Genomic DNA, 17699 nt, shown 5'->3' with positions numbered 1-17699 from the left:
GCTACCATGAAACAGGGGCTGTTTTCTGGCATGGATTATTAAAGGCAAAGTTTGCATGCAAAAATTCAGCATCTACTATCAGCTGTAGAAAATGAAGTGATGATATGAGATGCATCTTCTCATAATTCTCCTTTTTTAACAAAGATTCATGGCCCATTATAAAACATTAGTACTAAACAATTCCAAAAAAACCCCACACTGAAATGTTCAGAAACTAAGGCGATGCAATATAACGCACCATATAAAGGTACTCCTGCAATGATGAAGACACCTTAGCTGTAATGGATTAAAAGCATTTTTGAAGGAGAAAGTTTGGATTTATGCTGAGGGGGAAAAGAATGTTCAATAAAAAGTATGAAATTCATAGCCAAAACAAGATTGAAGACTATATCCAAGAAGAATCAGTAGTCCAACAGTTAGGGTATTTAGTAAGTTCAAAAGAAAAACACTCAAGATTCTGACAAAACCAGTAACTGAATATTTTTCTTGTTCTTAAGCAGAAAGTCAGTCCCAAAAAAATCAGCAAGAAAAGAAAGTGAGTTTTCCATTCAGTAATTCATTTGTTAATATGTGGTACAGATGAAAATCAAACTGTCTTAAAAGAGAAAATAGAGCTGCCCCAAACTATTTTAGCACTGACAAGTGATTTCTTCAGTTGGAAGGAAAGATGTTCAGATTATTTACTCCATTTTGATGTCTTGCATTATAGTACAAGGACATGAAATCATGGAATTTTCTGTTTATTCTTATCCTGAACCTGAACCTTATTCTTCAAATCCATTTATGCTCACAGCTTCTTTGAAGTGTGGCCTTTAGAAGTAAGATACACTTGAAAATTCAGATTGTTTATTTTCCATATGAACTACAAGCATGTAATTAAAAAGAAAAAAAAAATAGGCAACATCCAAACAATCAAAAACCATTAAATCGATACATTGAATCTGTCAGAACAAGCCTACTCAATCTACCAGAATAAAAAGCTCCATTTATTCTTACTTTCTTATAATCTAATAAAGATACATATAATTTTTAAATGAAAACTTAGTTTCACAGTTACATGCCTTCATAAGCTTCAGTTCATGTTTTTACATGCACTCAAATAGAATGAAAAAGAACATTTTACATAACACAGCCAAGAAAAGCACATCATGATCTAAAAAAAAGAAGTACATTATTCTAATAAAACTGAAGAAACCACAGATCATTATTTATTTAAGTCAGTGTTCTAGTATAAAATATTTTTTAAAAAATAAAAAAGGCAGCAAAATATAAAGGGCATAGAAATACTGCAGTACATATCTGCACAGAAATCTGATATGCTATACTATATGCTTAAGATCAACTATTTTAAAAGTACTCATAATAGGAACAGTAACACTATAACGTGTTCAAAACTGAAAAGGGTGTTTCTGTTGCAGAGTACTGCAAAATGCAGAGATGCAACGCAATGTTTAAAGTCTGATTGATGTAGTCCAAGTAGTGGAACAAGTCAAAATCAACAGGACATCAGAGACCAAAGCTGATTTTGCCAAAGATGTCAAAGAATAACACTTTTATTCACAGTATTCTTCTTACATGTTTGAGACATATTTGATTCTTTTTGCCAAGGTAGCAACAATTTACAATTTACAATTTACAATTAGCAAAATAACTGCTCTTTAAGTGTGTAAAATGTGCTTTTCCACACTCATCTCCTGAGTCATGCCCAGCGCTAAGTAAAAAATGATGCACAAATCTTTCTCTTCTCAGAAAGAGTTTCTCAAGAAAAAAAGGGAAGAAAACCAGATGCTTGCACCAGAAAACAAAGAACTCACTTCTTCCACACATACATGGTTCTTTTTTTCAGAAAACACCTTCAGCAAATCTTCAATGGCCATAAAACCTGTGTTGACACCATGAAGTATTGCCTGCAAAGACTGCTTGCACCAGCACAGTCTTTCCCATGTTCTTGTGCACCATTTTGTCTGGTAAACCCCTCCATTGCTAACACCATGAAGTACTTCTGTGAGTAAGCATCCCTATGCTGGAAGAAGTTTGTGGACATTATTTTACTTCCAGCTTCTCCAAAAAGAGTCTTGCAGAAGCAATCCCATTCTGCTTCTATGGGAAGTTGCAAACCCATGGCTAAGGGGTCAGTGATCGAAAAACTCTTCAAACTACCCAATAGGTTCTAAATTTGCCTCTATTCCTCCTGACTGTAGAGGTAGAAAAGTATGACACTGCAGAAAAATTGATAATCTTTTCCTGACCATGCAGCACTACTAAAAAGAAAGGCAATTTTTCTCATAACCATATATAAGCTGAAATTAGTCCATGAGCTTCTACCATTCCACACTGACTTTATACATATATCTAATAAATTGTCATTAGTGTTCGTACATTCCTTATTTGATGAATTTAAATCTGAATGAGTTCTAATGTTTATTGCCAATTAATTATGTAGAAATGTCTGGAGCAGAAGCCATCAATGGCAAGGTCAGCCAAACAAAACACAGTAAACTGTGCTCTGCTCTACTAGGGCATCTTACTGAAATAATCTCTGAGGCACCCCACAGACACAGCTTTATGGGAATCTCTAAAATTATCACTGTCAAAAACCAGCAGGTTTTTCACATCACCTATCCAGCTCACATTTAATATTTTTTTTTTGCTTAAGAAAATTATTATGAAGTAAAATGTACTACAGAAATGATAAAATTTGGGGCTCACCTACTCTGTTCTAACTATGAATGACTCCAGCATTCTTTTTATTTCCAAACGTACATTCAAATAATCTTTCAGTAGCTCAAAGGGTAACTAGAAGTGTTCCCATACATACATCAGATACTGCATAAACCTTCACAAATAAGTGAAGAAATGAATAGATTGGGCCCTTTCAAATTAACTTGCATTTCCTCAGTTGGTCTGAATATTTTACTTCATAAAACAGTTTGTGTTTCTGGTAATGATAATGAACAGTGATTAATAATCAAAATAAGGAACCAGTTGACTTTCATCCACAACTTAAGCAATATACAGTCAATAAAAAAGGAAATCTGAGAATATTAGGACCCGTGATTTCTCAAATACTATATTGATAACTCACAATGCTGTAAAAGGAAGAGGTTGAGGAGACAGCAGGATGCTTGTGCACTGCTCACAGACCCTTTTGGTGCAATTACCACTTGCAGTGAGCCTCTAAGTCAGTATCAGAAAGAGATAAATACACATAGCTCTTTACTGATAATTCAATGTCACAGTCTCTCCTGGCAAAAGTTAAGTAATAAAAGATAACTAGTGTAGAAAGAGCATTAGATATCTCTACTGCTGATGAGAGAGAAGGCAACCAAGATAGGAGAGTGAGTCTGGGTTTGACAAACTACCAGAAGGGCAAACATTGGCTTGGACAGAGAATCCTTTGGAAGCCTTCAGGTTCAGGCATTCTGGCAGCTGGTAGTCCACAGGATTCTGCAATCCCCTATTTTGATCTGTTTACTCTCCTTCCAGACAAAGACAGAGCCTCCTTTCCTACATCAATCTCAACTACCCTATTAACAATATTCTTCCAACAAGTTCCTTATGGTGATGGACTTCTTTCTTTAAACGTAGTATGCAGGGGAACACCAAAGTTTGATACCAAGAACTTCCCATACCTTGTTGAAACCCTAGAGTACATGAGATGATTCCTTTCCTTCCATCTGTGACAGGACAGAGTGTTCTGGTTGGGCCTAAAATCTCCAAAATTATTCCTCCCCTCCCAGTTTAATCACTTAATTCACTTTGATAAAAGCCCACAGCCAAAAAAACTCCTATTAATTTTGATGGATGTTACAGTGTGGTTTGGAATGCACTAATGACCTATCATGAACACAGAGAGCAAGAGGTTCTTAAAAAAACAAACTGAAGCAAAACAGAAAGTCCAAACTAAATTAATGACCTTAACAAATGTTTAAACACTGGTGAACACAGACAAATGTTACAAAATTCACCATTTCATCTTGGTGATGTTAGGCTAATGGTTGGACTCAGTGATCTCAGGGTTTTTTCCAACATAAAAGATTCTATGATTTTATTCTATGGCCCACATTTCTTAGGCAACCTAGGTATATGCAACATATTGCAGTCTCTAATATCTTTTTAAAATACTAATGTATTAACAAGCCTGCCAGTCTACAGGAATGCAGAATGGTGTACTGTAACTTTTTCTTGAGGGATATCAAGATGACAACATCCTCTATTCACAGATAAACCCACCAACTTGGCTTTCAGATACATAGCAAGATCAGTATATGTTCAATAAGCCATAATACTGTGGGTTTTGGTGCTCTTTCCTTGGTAAAATTAAGTAATTTATCTTGAATATCTTACTGTGGCTGAAAAAACCTTATTTACTCCTCATTTCTAACAGCTAAGCGCATGCACATGAAGATTTACTCATGTTCATCTTGCCATGCTGTCGTAACTTGCCCCATTTTTGGTTTTTTAGTGAAAATCTCTCCTGACAGAGAAAGTAGATTAAAATCCCAGTAAAAGAAAATATGAGGAGTAGCAGCAAGTGTTATAACACAACAGCATCAACAGCTCCTGACAGATATTGTTACAGCACTAAGAAAGAACCTGCAGTTTTCAGTAATTTTGTTCTTTGGTTCTTCTGATGAACAGGACAACTACAGGTATAATTGATGCTATTTTTCTAGTTGCTGCTGGTATGCAGTTTGTCAGAATCCAGCACAACACCAAATCCTATCACAAAAGCCAGTAACCATTCAACCAACTACATAAAGTTTGCCAGGGCTGGATTTGAACTGCAAACATGTATTCTTCATCATCATTTCACAAACTGTTATTTCTTCTTTTTGTATAACTACTTATAACTAAGCAAATGACAATCATAAACCAATTTTTCTAAAATTTCCTCGCAGAAAAGAAGTCTTGATAAGAACTAGGTTTAATGATTAGAATGAGGGTTGAAGTACACGTGACAAGCATTCCACTGACAAACTGTTTTGGTGGATCTTTATCTAGTTTCTTCCACAGCACAATTTGCTGATAAAACTGATCCTAAAAATGCTTCATGGAAAATAATTTAATATTCAACTGACATTAAATGAAAGCCTTCATACTAAAGCATTGCTATGTGATTTGCTGCTTGGGGGAAAGAAAAAATTAAATGGAGATTGATCAAGCTGATATTATGTGAGTTTAATGGCTTTTGCTGCTCACATCTGTTTCTGTTCAGTAACAGCAACAGATTTTTACTCTTGGTAAAGGACAACTTAAATGTAAGACCACAAAGCCTAATGATAAGATTATCTGCAGATATTTACAAAGGCTGTGCCCTTAGGCCAGGATTCTTAGCAGGAATACAACTCATCATAATAGGCAAAGATGACCAAGAAAAACAAACAAACATAATTAATTTGGAAAGTATTCACAGCCAAAACCCTCGGATCTCTAAACTGCATTAGTTGAAATAGTAGCCCAATACTACCATGCTAAAATCTTAAAGAGCTCTAGGCAATTATGTTCTGGGTTTAAACACAAGTGCAGCAGTCTGACTGCATCAAGTACACAGGGATAAAAGAAGAAAAAAGCCAGCAGCAACTACCACCATTTTTTATAAAAGCTTATTTCCTTAGCGATAAATCACGGCGTACTTGACAGGAGATTTATAATTTTAACCCACATCATATGTACAAATGTTGGACACTTGTGAAATGAAGATGATGCACTTACTGTAGAACTACTAGCGGTTGGGTTTGGTTTGTTTTTTGGTTTTTGGGGGTGTTTATGTTTTCATCCTTCTGAATGGTATCAATTTTTAACTGCACTTAACTCCTGGAAACTTTCCAGTTGATTTACACAATTGAAAAACACCACAAGAGTTATACCAGTTCATTGACACAGAAAACCAAGCTGACATACCTCTCTACCACCCCTTCCATTTTAGTCAGCTAAAGCGTTTTTCTGAAAGACATTTGGCCAACAGGTCGCAAACACTCCTCCAGGGACGAGGATCCCTGAGCTTGCACAAGCAACAGACTGTCATGCTTCATTACCGCCACAACTGAGGAAGTTTTCCCAATTCCAGTTCAAGCACGCTACTTTTTGCCCTACACACCATAGGTATTGGAGGTCATTCCCTTCCTCTTTGCCTTATCCAGGCATATCTTCACCCCTCAACTTGCTTTCCTTTAGACAAAGCAAAACCACTTCTCTTGTTTCCTGACCATTCTCTCTGCTCTCTCCTGAACTCAGTTCAGCTCCTCCAGTTTTATTTTTTCTTAAAGTGCAGTGTTTAAACCAGCCATATTATTACATCCGGGGCCTTAGCAGTGGAGAGAAATAGGAAAAATACTTTACACTAGGGCTAGAGTTCTGTTTGTGCTACATACATAAATGTATTTTTTGATACAGCAATGATATTGCACACTCATTTTTACCTTCAAATTCACTGAAAACCCTAGAATCTTTCTCAGAGTCATCAACTGCCCTACACAGAAAAAGGCAATCTGTAGAAAGCTGAGCACTTTTCCTAGCTGAATCTTTGTCTGGTTTCTTCTGACCATTTTCCAAAGACCATTTTGAAATCTGATCTGTTCCTACAAATATATCCGCAGTCCTATATTCTTTCTTCACTCATGCATTAGTGAATACACTAAGCAAAACCAGACACCTGGATCAATCTTTGCAGATTTATGCAAAACAACCTCCCATTCTGATAGTGAACCACAAACAACTGGTCTCTGTCTAATTTTCTAGCAATTTTTGCATTCTACCTATAGTATATATTGATGTACAAACAGACTAGTGAATGGGATGCTGGAAAGCAGTGCTGAGGAAAGGGGCCTGGGGGTCCTGGTTGATGGCAAGTTGAACATGAGTCAGCAGTGCCCTGGCAGCCAGGAGAGCCAAGCAGGGGTGCATCAGGCACAGCATCGCCAGCCAGGCAATGGAGGGGATTGTCCCACTCTGCTCTGCACTGGGACGGCCTCACCTTGAGTGCTGGGGGCAGTTTTGGGTGTCACAATATAAGAAAGATCTAAATCTGTAAGTGAGGATCCAAAGGAAGGCCACGCAGATGGTGAAGGGCCTTGAGGGGAAGTCATATGATGAAAAGCTGAGGTAAATTGGTCTGTTCAGCCTGGAGAAGAGGAGATTGAGGGGAGATCTCATTGCAGTTGACAACTTCCTTGTGAGGGGAAGGGGAAGAGGAGGGGCAGACACTGACCTCTTCCTACTGTGGTGACCAGGGACAGCACATGAGGGAATGGCCTGAAGTTGTGTCAGGAGAGGTTTAGGTTGGATATGAGAAAATGTTCTTCACCCAGAGAATTGTTGGGCACTGGAACAGGTTCCCCAGGGCAGTGGTCACAGCACCAAGCCTGACAGAGTTCAAGAAGCATTTGGACAATGCTCTCAGGCACATGGTGTGGCTCTTGGGGTGTCCTGTTCAGGGTCAGAAACTGGACTTCAATGTTCCTTGAGGGTCCCTTCCAACTCAGGATATTCTATGATACTATATTTATCATTAACACATTCCACAAGTCCATTTACCTGAATATTAAATTAAACAAGACCAAAATCTCCCTAAAATACATTTTGACAGTTATTTATTTCTTTCTGCTTGATAATTTATTGACTCAAATTTAAACTCAGACAGTGTAACTCAACAAGAGCTTTCGCTCTCTGCTGAGTATCACTACTCGCTGGCAAATAAGAAAGCAATAGATTTCTTCCACTTTATATACAAAAAACTGTATGATGTTAGAATTGATTTAAGGATAAAGACAAAAGGTTTTTTGCAACTAGGAGGATTTCACCTGAAAATATGTTTAAAATACTCAAATTTCAGAGAAAATATCTATGCATTCAAAAACCAGAGACAGCTAGCAAGCTGTACATGTTTTTTTTCCTGGGTACTTAATAATCCAAGTCACCCACCTCATACACTCACTAGGTGGCACTGCATGCACATCAAGCCGCAACAACTTCTGCATGACCAGAAATTCAAGAATGGCTTAATAAAATACACCCTGAAGCACAGAGTATGTGCACATATTTGTGGCCTCACATAATTATTTCTTACAATAAAGCTATTGGAAACTTCTGTCTGAAGCGAGGATAATCTGTTTGTCAACACAATTTGCAGTTTCAGGAACTAAGTAACACAAGACCAAATAAAAGCTACTTTAAGTGTATGCCTGTTAAATATGAAGTCATATGTCTTTACGTAGGAATCACAGTGTAATCACGAGGCAAATTACTCACAGAAGTAGAAAATATAAACAAGAAATATCTGAAGAATTGTTTAATGCAGTAGTACATTAGGAACTCTGTAACTTTGATAAGTATTTTAGAAATATTGCCTTATAAAGATGTCAGCTTATGGGCTTAAATCCATGCCCAGCTAGCATGATACTTAGGCAATTGATTTACACATATACAGTATCCAATATGAGGATTTCAGAAAATCCTTTAAGTCATGTTTGAAGATGATACTTAATTAAGGTCATAACAGGAGAATTATGAACTGTATATTCATCCCCATAAGAAATAATACAGAAAATTGAAAACAAGTCAAGTCCTTTGCTGGAGAGTTGTGAAACTTCCTGTTTGATGTGGAAGTGTTTCTGCTCTCTGGTATATAGTATTTGTAAAATGGCTGCTACGTACCTTAAGAAAAAAATAATTTTATTTGCATAACTACACTAACCCATGGACAAAGATAAGTCCTTAGATATGGAGAATGTTCAAAAACCAGAGGAAATATGGGCACAGGTCTGCTCAGAAAACGACCCTGACAAGGAAGCTTTACTGATTTTACCACCTGAGTACTTTGCAATGCATTCTACCATATATATAGCACAGGCAGAACCGGATTCTGATATACATGGGAACTTCACAGGGAAGGAAGGAGTTGGGCATGCACGGGGTGCTTACCTGCTAGAGGGTAATCATTTGAAAAGCAGAATCACCATCAGAACACTCTTAGTAAGGAGTGCACCGAGCTGTAGTGCTTCCAAGCAATTTGAACAACCAGAAGGATGCTAAAAAAACTGAACTGGCCACGCTCATTCTGGCACCAATTCTGAGTAATACTTGCATAAAGAAATGCACTGGAATCTGCAATTGATGTGTCATTTTCCATTAAAGCAAATTCACTCAGGTAAAGATCCTGAAGGCATTCGACCAGAACTGTCAGCCAGAAGTTACCTAGTCCTTACGCTGTTTTCCAACTCTAATACAGATCAAAATATAGTATATAAACTTCAATAGAGAGAAAGAAAATAAGGCCATAAAGAAACTTTTTATATGGACAGATATTTTTACAAACTTACTTTTGTGCCGTTAAATTATAAAGGAATTTTTTCTAAAGCAATGTCCTTCTTTAAAGGCCAGTGTATCATCTATGTTTTGCAAAAAGAAAGGGACTGGCTAATCTGGAGCTTTTCTTCAAATTAGATTAATTTTCTTTCAGTTCTAATATAATTTTCATGTAAAGAAAATTCTGCCTATACTAAATATTGCACCAAAGAATGATTTACTATGCATTCTTAGTAATCCATGCAAAAAGCAATTTGCAATGATATGACAATTTTCTCAATACTAAGAAATAATAGCACACAGTACATAGTAATCACTTACTGGTTTTCGTTTTGCAAAAATTAAGCATTTTTGTAAAAGGAAATTATCTTATATCCTAATTAGAAACTCACTATTTAATCCAGGCTAAAGGCAGTTAAGGATATCTAATATTTCAAAAATGTTCCTTTGATGAGATTAACACAAGTCAAAATTCTCAAATCTGAATTAATTTAAACAAGCAAAAGTATACACGTTTAAAGCAGAAGCTGAAGTGGAGTTAGTGCTTGTGCTTCAGGTTTTATCATAAGTTCCTTAACAGAATATAGTCAGAACACACATCACTAAATATTAGGAAACCATTTGAGAGAGTAGTTATCTACTTTTTAATAGGATTCCTCCATTCTTACACACTGCCCTCCCAAAACGTAATTCTCAAACAGATGTACACATACACACACACACACACACACTCCTAGCTGGATAACAATCAGATTTATGTAAATTTTCCAAGATACCGAACAAAAAGCCCAATGCTAAATTTGGGGGGAGGGGAAGGATTTTGCCAAGTTTGAAAAATTCAAATCACAAACCTAGCATCGAAAGATTAAGCCACCAAAAACCAGATACTACTCTTCAACACATGACCATAGATGTTCAGCAAATACTTTGTCCAAGCTAATCAAAAGGTTTTAATTTTTTTTTTAATTTCAGCTTAAAGAATTAGTTTAATCCTGGCTTTTTTTTCCTGCTTTTTCTATGAAGAATTTTTTTGTTCCCATTTTAAAAAGACATTTAATAAAAATAAATAAAACCACATTGCCAGTATTTGCTGGGCAATAGCTAATCTCACTTGGATACATTCTTTAAATTAAATATTCAAGAGACAAGAGCTACCCAAATTAATTTCCAATGGCAATTTCTTATAAGAAGTAAGCTAATGCATTACCATTTAGTTACAAGACTACAAACATGAGTTTGGCCCAAAGCCCACTACAGTGAATGGAAAATCTCACACTAACTTCAAAGGACTTGGGATCAGTCCCTATAATAGCTGCATGAAGAACATTCCATTTTGGATGATGCAGCTACATAGCAGTGGTTAATAAAGTCAATGTGCGTCTTCAGTAGTTGGAGCTTTTTTCAGGAAAGAGTTATACTGGAATACTGGGAAGCTAATAGATTCATCTGCCTAATATGCTATTAAAAAAAAAAAAAAAAAGAAAACAAGCAGAAGGCCATATAGTACCCAGGCCCTCAGGGTATCAGAAGGCTGTGAGTAATCCCATATTATGCCACACTAATCTAATAGGAAAAACCTCACCACAGTAAGAATTCTCTTTGTCTCAAGCTGTAAAGTTAATTTTACTGTAATCTTTTACAAAGCATTTAGAGATGAGCATGCTCAGCTGGCAGGCAGTCACTGCCACCAAAGATGGCCAGCACTGCACATTTGGAACGGAGGCTGAACTTCCTGCGGGTTCCTGCCTCTGGCAGCAGGAGGAAGCTTTTCAGTGACTGTTTGCATCACCCCCTACCCATGACAATGGATGCTGTCACCTACTAATGAGAACCAAAGATTGCATTCATAAAGGATGAACAACATGTTTCTTAAATTATACCTCTCAGTGAAAGAGTTATTTTAAAAAATGTGCTGTTTATATGCTTAACAGAAGTCATTCAGAGAAAACACAATTTTTGAATAATAAAGTGGGTTATCTTTATTATATGAAATAATCATTATATCACAAAAAATGCAAAACCTCATTTCCATTTACTGTAGGAAATTTCTATATGGGCCTTCTTCCACATCAAATAACTTGCAGGTTTGTACATCTTCAATCCTGTTTCCACTATTTCAAAAATGTAATTTTTACCCTTTTCTGAATTCAATTATTTCACAAAGAGCAAAGGAAATTGGCTAATGGACTATACAAGAATAAACTATTAAAACTGGCTGTGTAATGCAAGGAAACAAAAACAATGAGAAAAAATATTTTCCTCTCTAGTCACTGCTTGTTTCTTGAACCAATGAAAGACATAAAATTTCTGACAAATTGTGATTTTTAATTTGATGGAACTGACTGAAGAACTAAACTGCATTTCCTTCTTGATAGCCATTTGAAATAACTACAAAGACTTGTATCATGGTAGCTGTATAAATTAAACTGGATAGAAAAAGATGTAATGTATTCTAACATTCAAATAACAAAAGAACAAATATTGGACTCACTGTTATTTGAATTATTACATCAGATACTAATTGAATTCATAAATTTTAAATGTACCATTTATTTTATGCCAACCAGAATCTACATATGAAATTTACATTATCTCACTATCAAGTTGCAGCTGACAATTAACATTAAAAAAAAAAAAAGGGAGATAACTAGATGCAAAGAATAGGCTATGCAGATAGTAAATCCAAGTTAAGTTTTCTGCTTCTTAAAGAGAATTAATAATGGGGCTAAATCACAAGTTAAGCTTCCAGAGTCAGACAGACAATAAAAAGCCAAAGCTTAAAAAAACCAAAAAGGCCAAGGATCTAAATGCAGTGAATATTTTTTTCATTACCACTATTATTAAATTAGAAAACATACTTGTGAATGTACAGAAAAGCGGCATTTTAATCCAGTATACTTACATTATTGCATTCTCCCAGGAAATACAGTGCAAATCCATCAGCTTTTGTAGCTGCCAAAGCAATAACAAAAGAAATAATTGTACTCCCAGGGATAAATCAAACTTATACAACATCTTTGAGGTGAAACCACAGATTCAATTCTACTTAGTACAAATATCTACCATTATAAAAGTTAAGGTCTTTTGCTGTGTCCCCTAAAACTTCCAAGAGTCTACAAAGCTGGAGGTACTACAGGGTTCTTGCTTTCTCCATTGACATCTACTGCATTCTAAAAGATAATTAGAAACAACTTCTTTATACATCTATACTCCAAAGCCTAATGTTGGTAAATGCAAATTAATTTATGCAATAGAAGTAACATTAAAAAGTGTATTTACAATATAATCCGTCAAATACCATTATAATTTCTATGAGTAAAATAAATGCCATTTGTAAATGTTAAGCTATATTTGTCCTTGCCTTAAGAGAGAAAATCATGGGAAAATGAGGAGTTACAAATACGGCTATAAAAATGTGATTCCAAACAAACTGTTTCTATTTTCTGCACCTACTCCATCTTAAAAATACCGACACGCACTAGAAAGTTTGTAATTTTAGATTTCTACCAGATTCAGATTGTGGTATGAAACAGGGTAAAGTCAAGTTCCTTAAACTCTCAAAAGTTTAGAGTCAACCAACCATCACAACTTACTCTCAAAATCAGAACAGTGTATAGCAGACAATGTTTTTCACCATGCTTTACACAACAGATATTTTTGGATCATGCATCTGTCTTCCCAAAAGTTAATAAATATTCTAGCCAGTAAAAAGACATATCTGGTACATATTGTCTTATGAATGAACTCAGGAGTAGTTTTAGTAGATTTCAGGGGGAAAATTACACTTGTGTGCAAGCAAAGCAAACAGCTTTCTTAATTTCTTTGACAAAAGGAAAAAAGTTCCACTGTGTAGTTACTTGCTCATTGTCAACTCTACAACACTGGTAAGAGTTGAGGGCACAGTACTTTGCATTCGGATTTTAAATCCTTCATCTGTAGGACCTAAGTATATTGAGCTACAAGGCAAATGAGTACTGCAAAGGAAGTACCATACAAAACACCCTCCCACCTGCTTTACAAAAGAAAAAAAAAAAGAAAATTGTAAAACATGAGCACTCTGTCTTGTCAATTCTCACTTGCTGTGTATTAACAAATTTGATTTGCTGTAAGTTGGACATCAATATCCAAATAACAGCTTAAGCAAAATCAGTAGAGAAAAGGTCCTTTTAAAGCATCATATACATAAACCAGAACTATTACTCATCATTACAAAATGATGAAGTAGCTGGCATGGTAAAACCTTTCTAAAGAGCTGACTGAAATTTACTGTGACACATCCTATTGAAGTCTGAGTCCATCCACTCTGGCTAAACAGAAGCCAAATTACACTAATTTTGTTATTGAGAGTTTTTTGTTTGTTTTTAATTTTTAATTTTGATCATGTGCAGTATTTTGTTACCACAAAAGATACTTACATAATAAAAAAAAATAGTTAAACAACTGAGTTTAATCTGAGATCACACTGAGGATATGCCTTCTTCCAGTGACATTTCAGTTTTGTTTCAAAAGGAGTTTAAGTATGCAGTGGTATTACCAATAGTTTCTTGTTGGTTTTTTTTGTTTTTTTACTTTCAATATTGAAAGTGAAACACCATCATAACCAGAATATTCTATTGTTTGGTTCATTTAACATGAGACAATAATTTCGCAATTGGATATGCAACTCTCTCCAAAGACGAAATTCACTTAAGTGCAGCCAGGGATTCACTGAGGGACAGAAGGTGAAGTAAGTTCACACCGAGAGAACATCCAATGAGAACACTGTTATCCCTCAATACCTGTCTTTATTAATTAAACCACGTAAGAAATGTGCTGTGCACTGATGCTGAGTAACAGCTTGGAGACATCTGATTCTCTTTCTTACCTATTTTAATGATGCTGCTCAGTTCATACAGAAGCAGTTGGTTATCTCCTCCTGTATCCAGGCGCTGCTCTATGTAGCTGTTTAATTCGTACACTACACCTTGCATATTTGTATCCTGGTACTATGGAAGCAAAGATGAGAAGAACATTTTGGAATAACTCAGATGTATTTTGCAAGTTTTAAACATACAAATTCATTAAAAACAATATGTTAAGATTTCAAGCAGAGCTGTCCTAATCCAGCTGCCTGAAGAACAAGGTCACTCCTAAGCAAGAGGCGCAGCACTCCACTCTCTGTTCCATTAGACATTTGTTCAAAGCACATTGAGAACATCACTGAGCAATTAATTATCACCTAAACTGGGCCAGGGTCATGGAAATTGTCTAAAGAAAATGAGAGAGATGACAATTATAAAGTAAGTAGACTTCAACTCCTTCCTTTTTTGCTCCTAGTCCACCAGGAAAGGAAGAAAGCAACTGCCTTAGCTACCATCTTCCACCTCAGATTCATGTGCCAAATGAACTGTGCCAAGCACCAGGGCTTTCAGGTGGTGGTAGCTCAGGAAGCTCAGCCTTTCAAATACAGAAACAATTAGCATCAACCACGTGAAGGACAAAAATCACAAGTCAAAACCACACCAGCCACTGTGGCTTCATAGGCATTTGTTTCAACTGATGATGGCAGACACAAATCAAATCTGTTGGCATATTACAAATCAGTTAGGATATTTAGATGGGAGCCATGGGGTGCTGATTGCTGGTATGATGGAACAGCATGACATGGTTAAAATCTCACAGGAAAGGAGATGCAGCCTCCCTTCAGGGGCTCAGCTGCATTTGTTTATCCATTTCCCGAGTTCTGAGGGGCTGATAAAAACAGCACTAAATGCGTATGTGTAGCATGACAGCGTCACGAACAATAATTTCACAGAAAGAAATACTTGGCACTAAGTAAAGATTCATTACCCTGCCCAAAACTGGTAATGTGGTAACTGAAGAAAGTAATATGGTCAATTACTTACTGAACTCCATGATGCAGTAAATTACATTGCTTAAACTAAAAATTAAGCTGGTGATATTTAGACAAATTAATGTTGCTTGAAAGACTAAGGCTTATTCTCTTGCTCATTCATACTTCAGAGCCAAATTTAATATAGATCAGACTAATATAAACTACTATGGAAAAATGCTATAAATGTTCAGAGTACCGCAGTCTACCCCACTACCACTCCCATGTTTATGTGCGTATAGGTAACTCTGCTCAATAGCTTTCTAGATCTTCTCTGTCTGTAAATGTGGGTAAACATCCACATATGATACTTACTGACGGATTAGGCACAAAACTTACACAATATATTTCATGATATAACTTTTATTTCCACTATTATTTTCATGCATACACCACATTATGTCATGAACTCAGAGCATATAAACATATATATATTCAGGGTATATTTTGCTGCTTCATCTCAAAAAAACCCAAAAAGCTCCACAAACAAAAAATCAAAAGTGCTTGCTGGATAATATCAATCCCCAGTTTCTTTAAATTAAGCAGATCTTAATGTTGACTTTAAAATTGCTCCTGAGAATATACAATCTTTGCCATGACCTCTTCTTAATCTATTAATCTGTTGCTCCACATGGACATACTAGAACATTGGACTCCTAGGCTGTCCAAATATTCTCAATGTATAACAAACCTGACACTTCATAATTCTTTCTGTAAAATGATGTGATGATTATACATTTTGACAGCAATGTAAGGTCACACTGCATAAATGCATAAACTGCTGCAAGTCTTGAGTTTACAATACAGCATGCCACCACCACTATTAGCACCATATGGCAGCTGGCAAGCTTCCACTGCCTGCCCTCTGCTGTGTCCCACATTTACTCCTGTATGATTATTATTCACAGGGAGAAAACAATAGCATAGATCCATGCAAGTGGAGCTTTTATACTTACAATATGTAGCCATAAGTAGCCATAAAGCAGGAAAATGGTGAAGAGTCTACACTATTCAGACGATGTGCTAACCCCAGTCTGCAAAAGTATGTGTAGCCACATACCCTAAAGCAACAACAGCTAATCAAGCACACATGCACAAAGCCTTTATCATGTGGAAAAATGCCTTCTCAGAACTTGGAAATGAATACATATCTTTGCCTGCGACTCACAGTCAGGATTTAAATCAAATCTTCAAAGGTTAAAGCGAATACGTTAAGAGAACGCATCATCAAAATGAGTCCACTGGCATAACAGCCCTGGCAGAATAACTACTTTCCCTCTAATCAAGCAGCAGTTCCACATGCACAGTAACTCTATAATAGCTATGTGCCCTTTGTCCTCACCTCTGCGACAGATGCTTGCAAATGTTTTATAAGCAGGGCAAACCACTGCACGCAGCCATCACTGAAAAGATGGCAGCTGTGTAATGCAGGGTGTTGTTACGTGGCACACTTCTGGTACTGACCATCTGTGGACCCACAACTGGCCAGATGAATACAACTTGTCCAGATTCACAATTAAGTAGTTCTACCATTTAGATCAACCATCAACAAAGAATTACTCCGTCATGCAGTGCAATGTTTTTCCTTTTATTACGGTAGAGTGAAAGAGTTTTTTTTTAGGTTCTAGGCATTTTAGATTGGATAACCACAAGTATGTTTGGTCGAAAAACCACAATAGTCTTTATGAAACCACGTATTTAAACACTGAATAAGTCATCAGCAAACTCTGGTACAAGCACTACCCAATGTGGTTGCTAACACAGACTTGTGCATATTTGGTGTAAAAGTTACTTTGGGAAAGCAGCTCCTCAAAAAAATTCAACAAACTTGGTGGAAAAGGAGTTTTATTATATATATACACCATTATATGGAGTAAGTACAATTTCTTAATTTGCAATTTAAACATTATTAATACTCATCAACTTTTCCTTAATTCATTCTTCCCATTGCTGATTTCCTTCTATTTAAGATTTGGTGTCTACAAGTATTTTAGTATACTTACTGTAAAATTCTGAATTTCAGTGACATTATGTAAAATAATTCAACTGGACTAAAAACAAGTTTAGCACTACCACACCAGCATCATATTTCTAGTAGCTGTGTATGTTTTAAAGCTATGAAAATGGACTAACAATTAAAAAGGGAAATCATGTTATAAATATTTATATTTAAATCAATAAATATGAAATAAGATTGTTTTTTCAGGATTTATGTAAAAATATTTATACGGCTCTTAGTCTTTAGAATATTGCAGTGCAATAGAAGACAACAACCCATGACAGGTGATTGAAGAATAGTTTTGTGACTTAGAACTAAACAAGCAGGCTAAGAACATAAACTTTAAAGGAGATACTGAAATGCTGTAGAGTGAGATGAATTTTAAGTATTCGTTCACAGAGAAACTAATATTCAAGTACACAATTAAATATCTAAAGTAAAAAAAACCTGAAATGAAGATTAATTTCCGTGCTTTGATGCTCATAGCGCAGCTGTGCTACAGGCATTTTGTGCTTTTGAAGG

The 17699-nt window shown here is 36.0% G+C and overlaps 1 protein-coding gene across 4 annotated transcripts in view; it reads right to left on the bottom strand.

Annotated features, from left to right (window-relative positions):
• The window catches only part of PDE10A (phosphodiesterase 10A), a 347743-nt gene that overhangs the window by 42150 nt on the left and 287894 nt on the right, over positions 1-17699 (bottom strand). For all 4 annotated transcript variants that reach the window (XM_017746080.1, XM_008643319.2, XM_017746063.1 and 1 more), the window contains exons 4-5: positions 14171-14291; positions 12209-12258 (exon numbers count right to left, since the gene is read on the bottom strand). In XM_017746080.1, coding sequence (XP_017601569.1) covers positions 12209-12258; positions 14171-14291 — 171 coding nt within the window. The remainder of the gene's footprint in view (positions 1-12208; positions 12259-14170; positions 14292-17699) is intronic.

This window comes from Corvus brachyrhynchos, unplaced genomic scaffold (genome assembly GCF_000691975.1).
Source record: "Corvus brachyrhynchos isolate BGI_N302 unplaced genomic scaffold, ASM69197v1 scaffold70, whole genome shotgun sequence".
NCBI classification, from domain to species: Eukaryota; Metazoa; Chordata; class Aves; order Passeriformes; family Corvidae; genus Corvus; species Corvus brachyrhynchos.
This window is presented reverse-complemented; position numbering and strand designations above follow the sequence as displayed.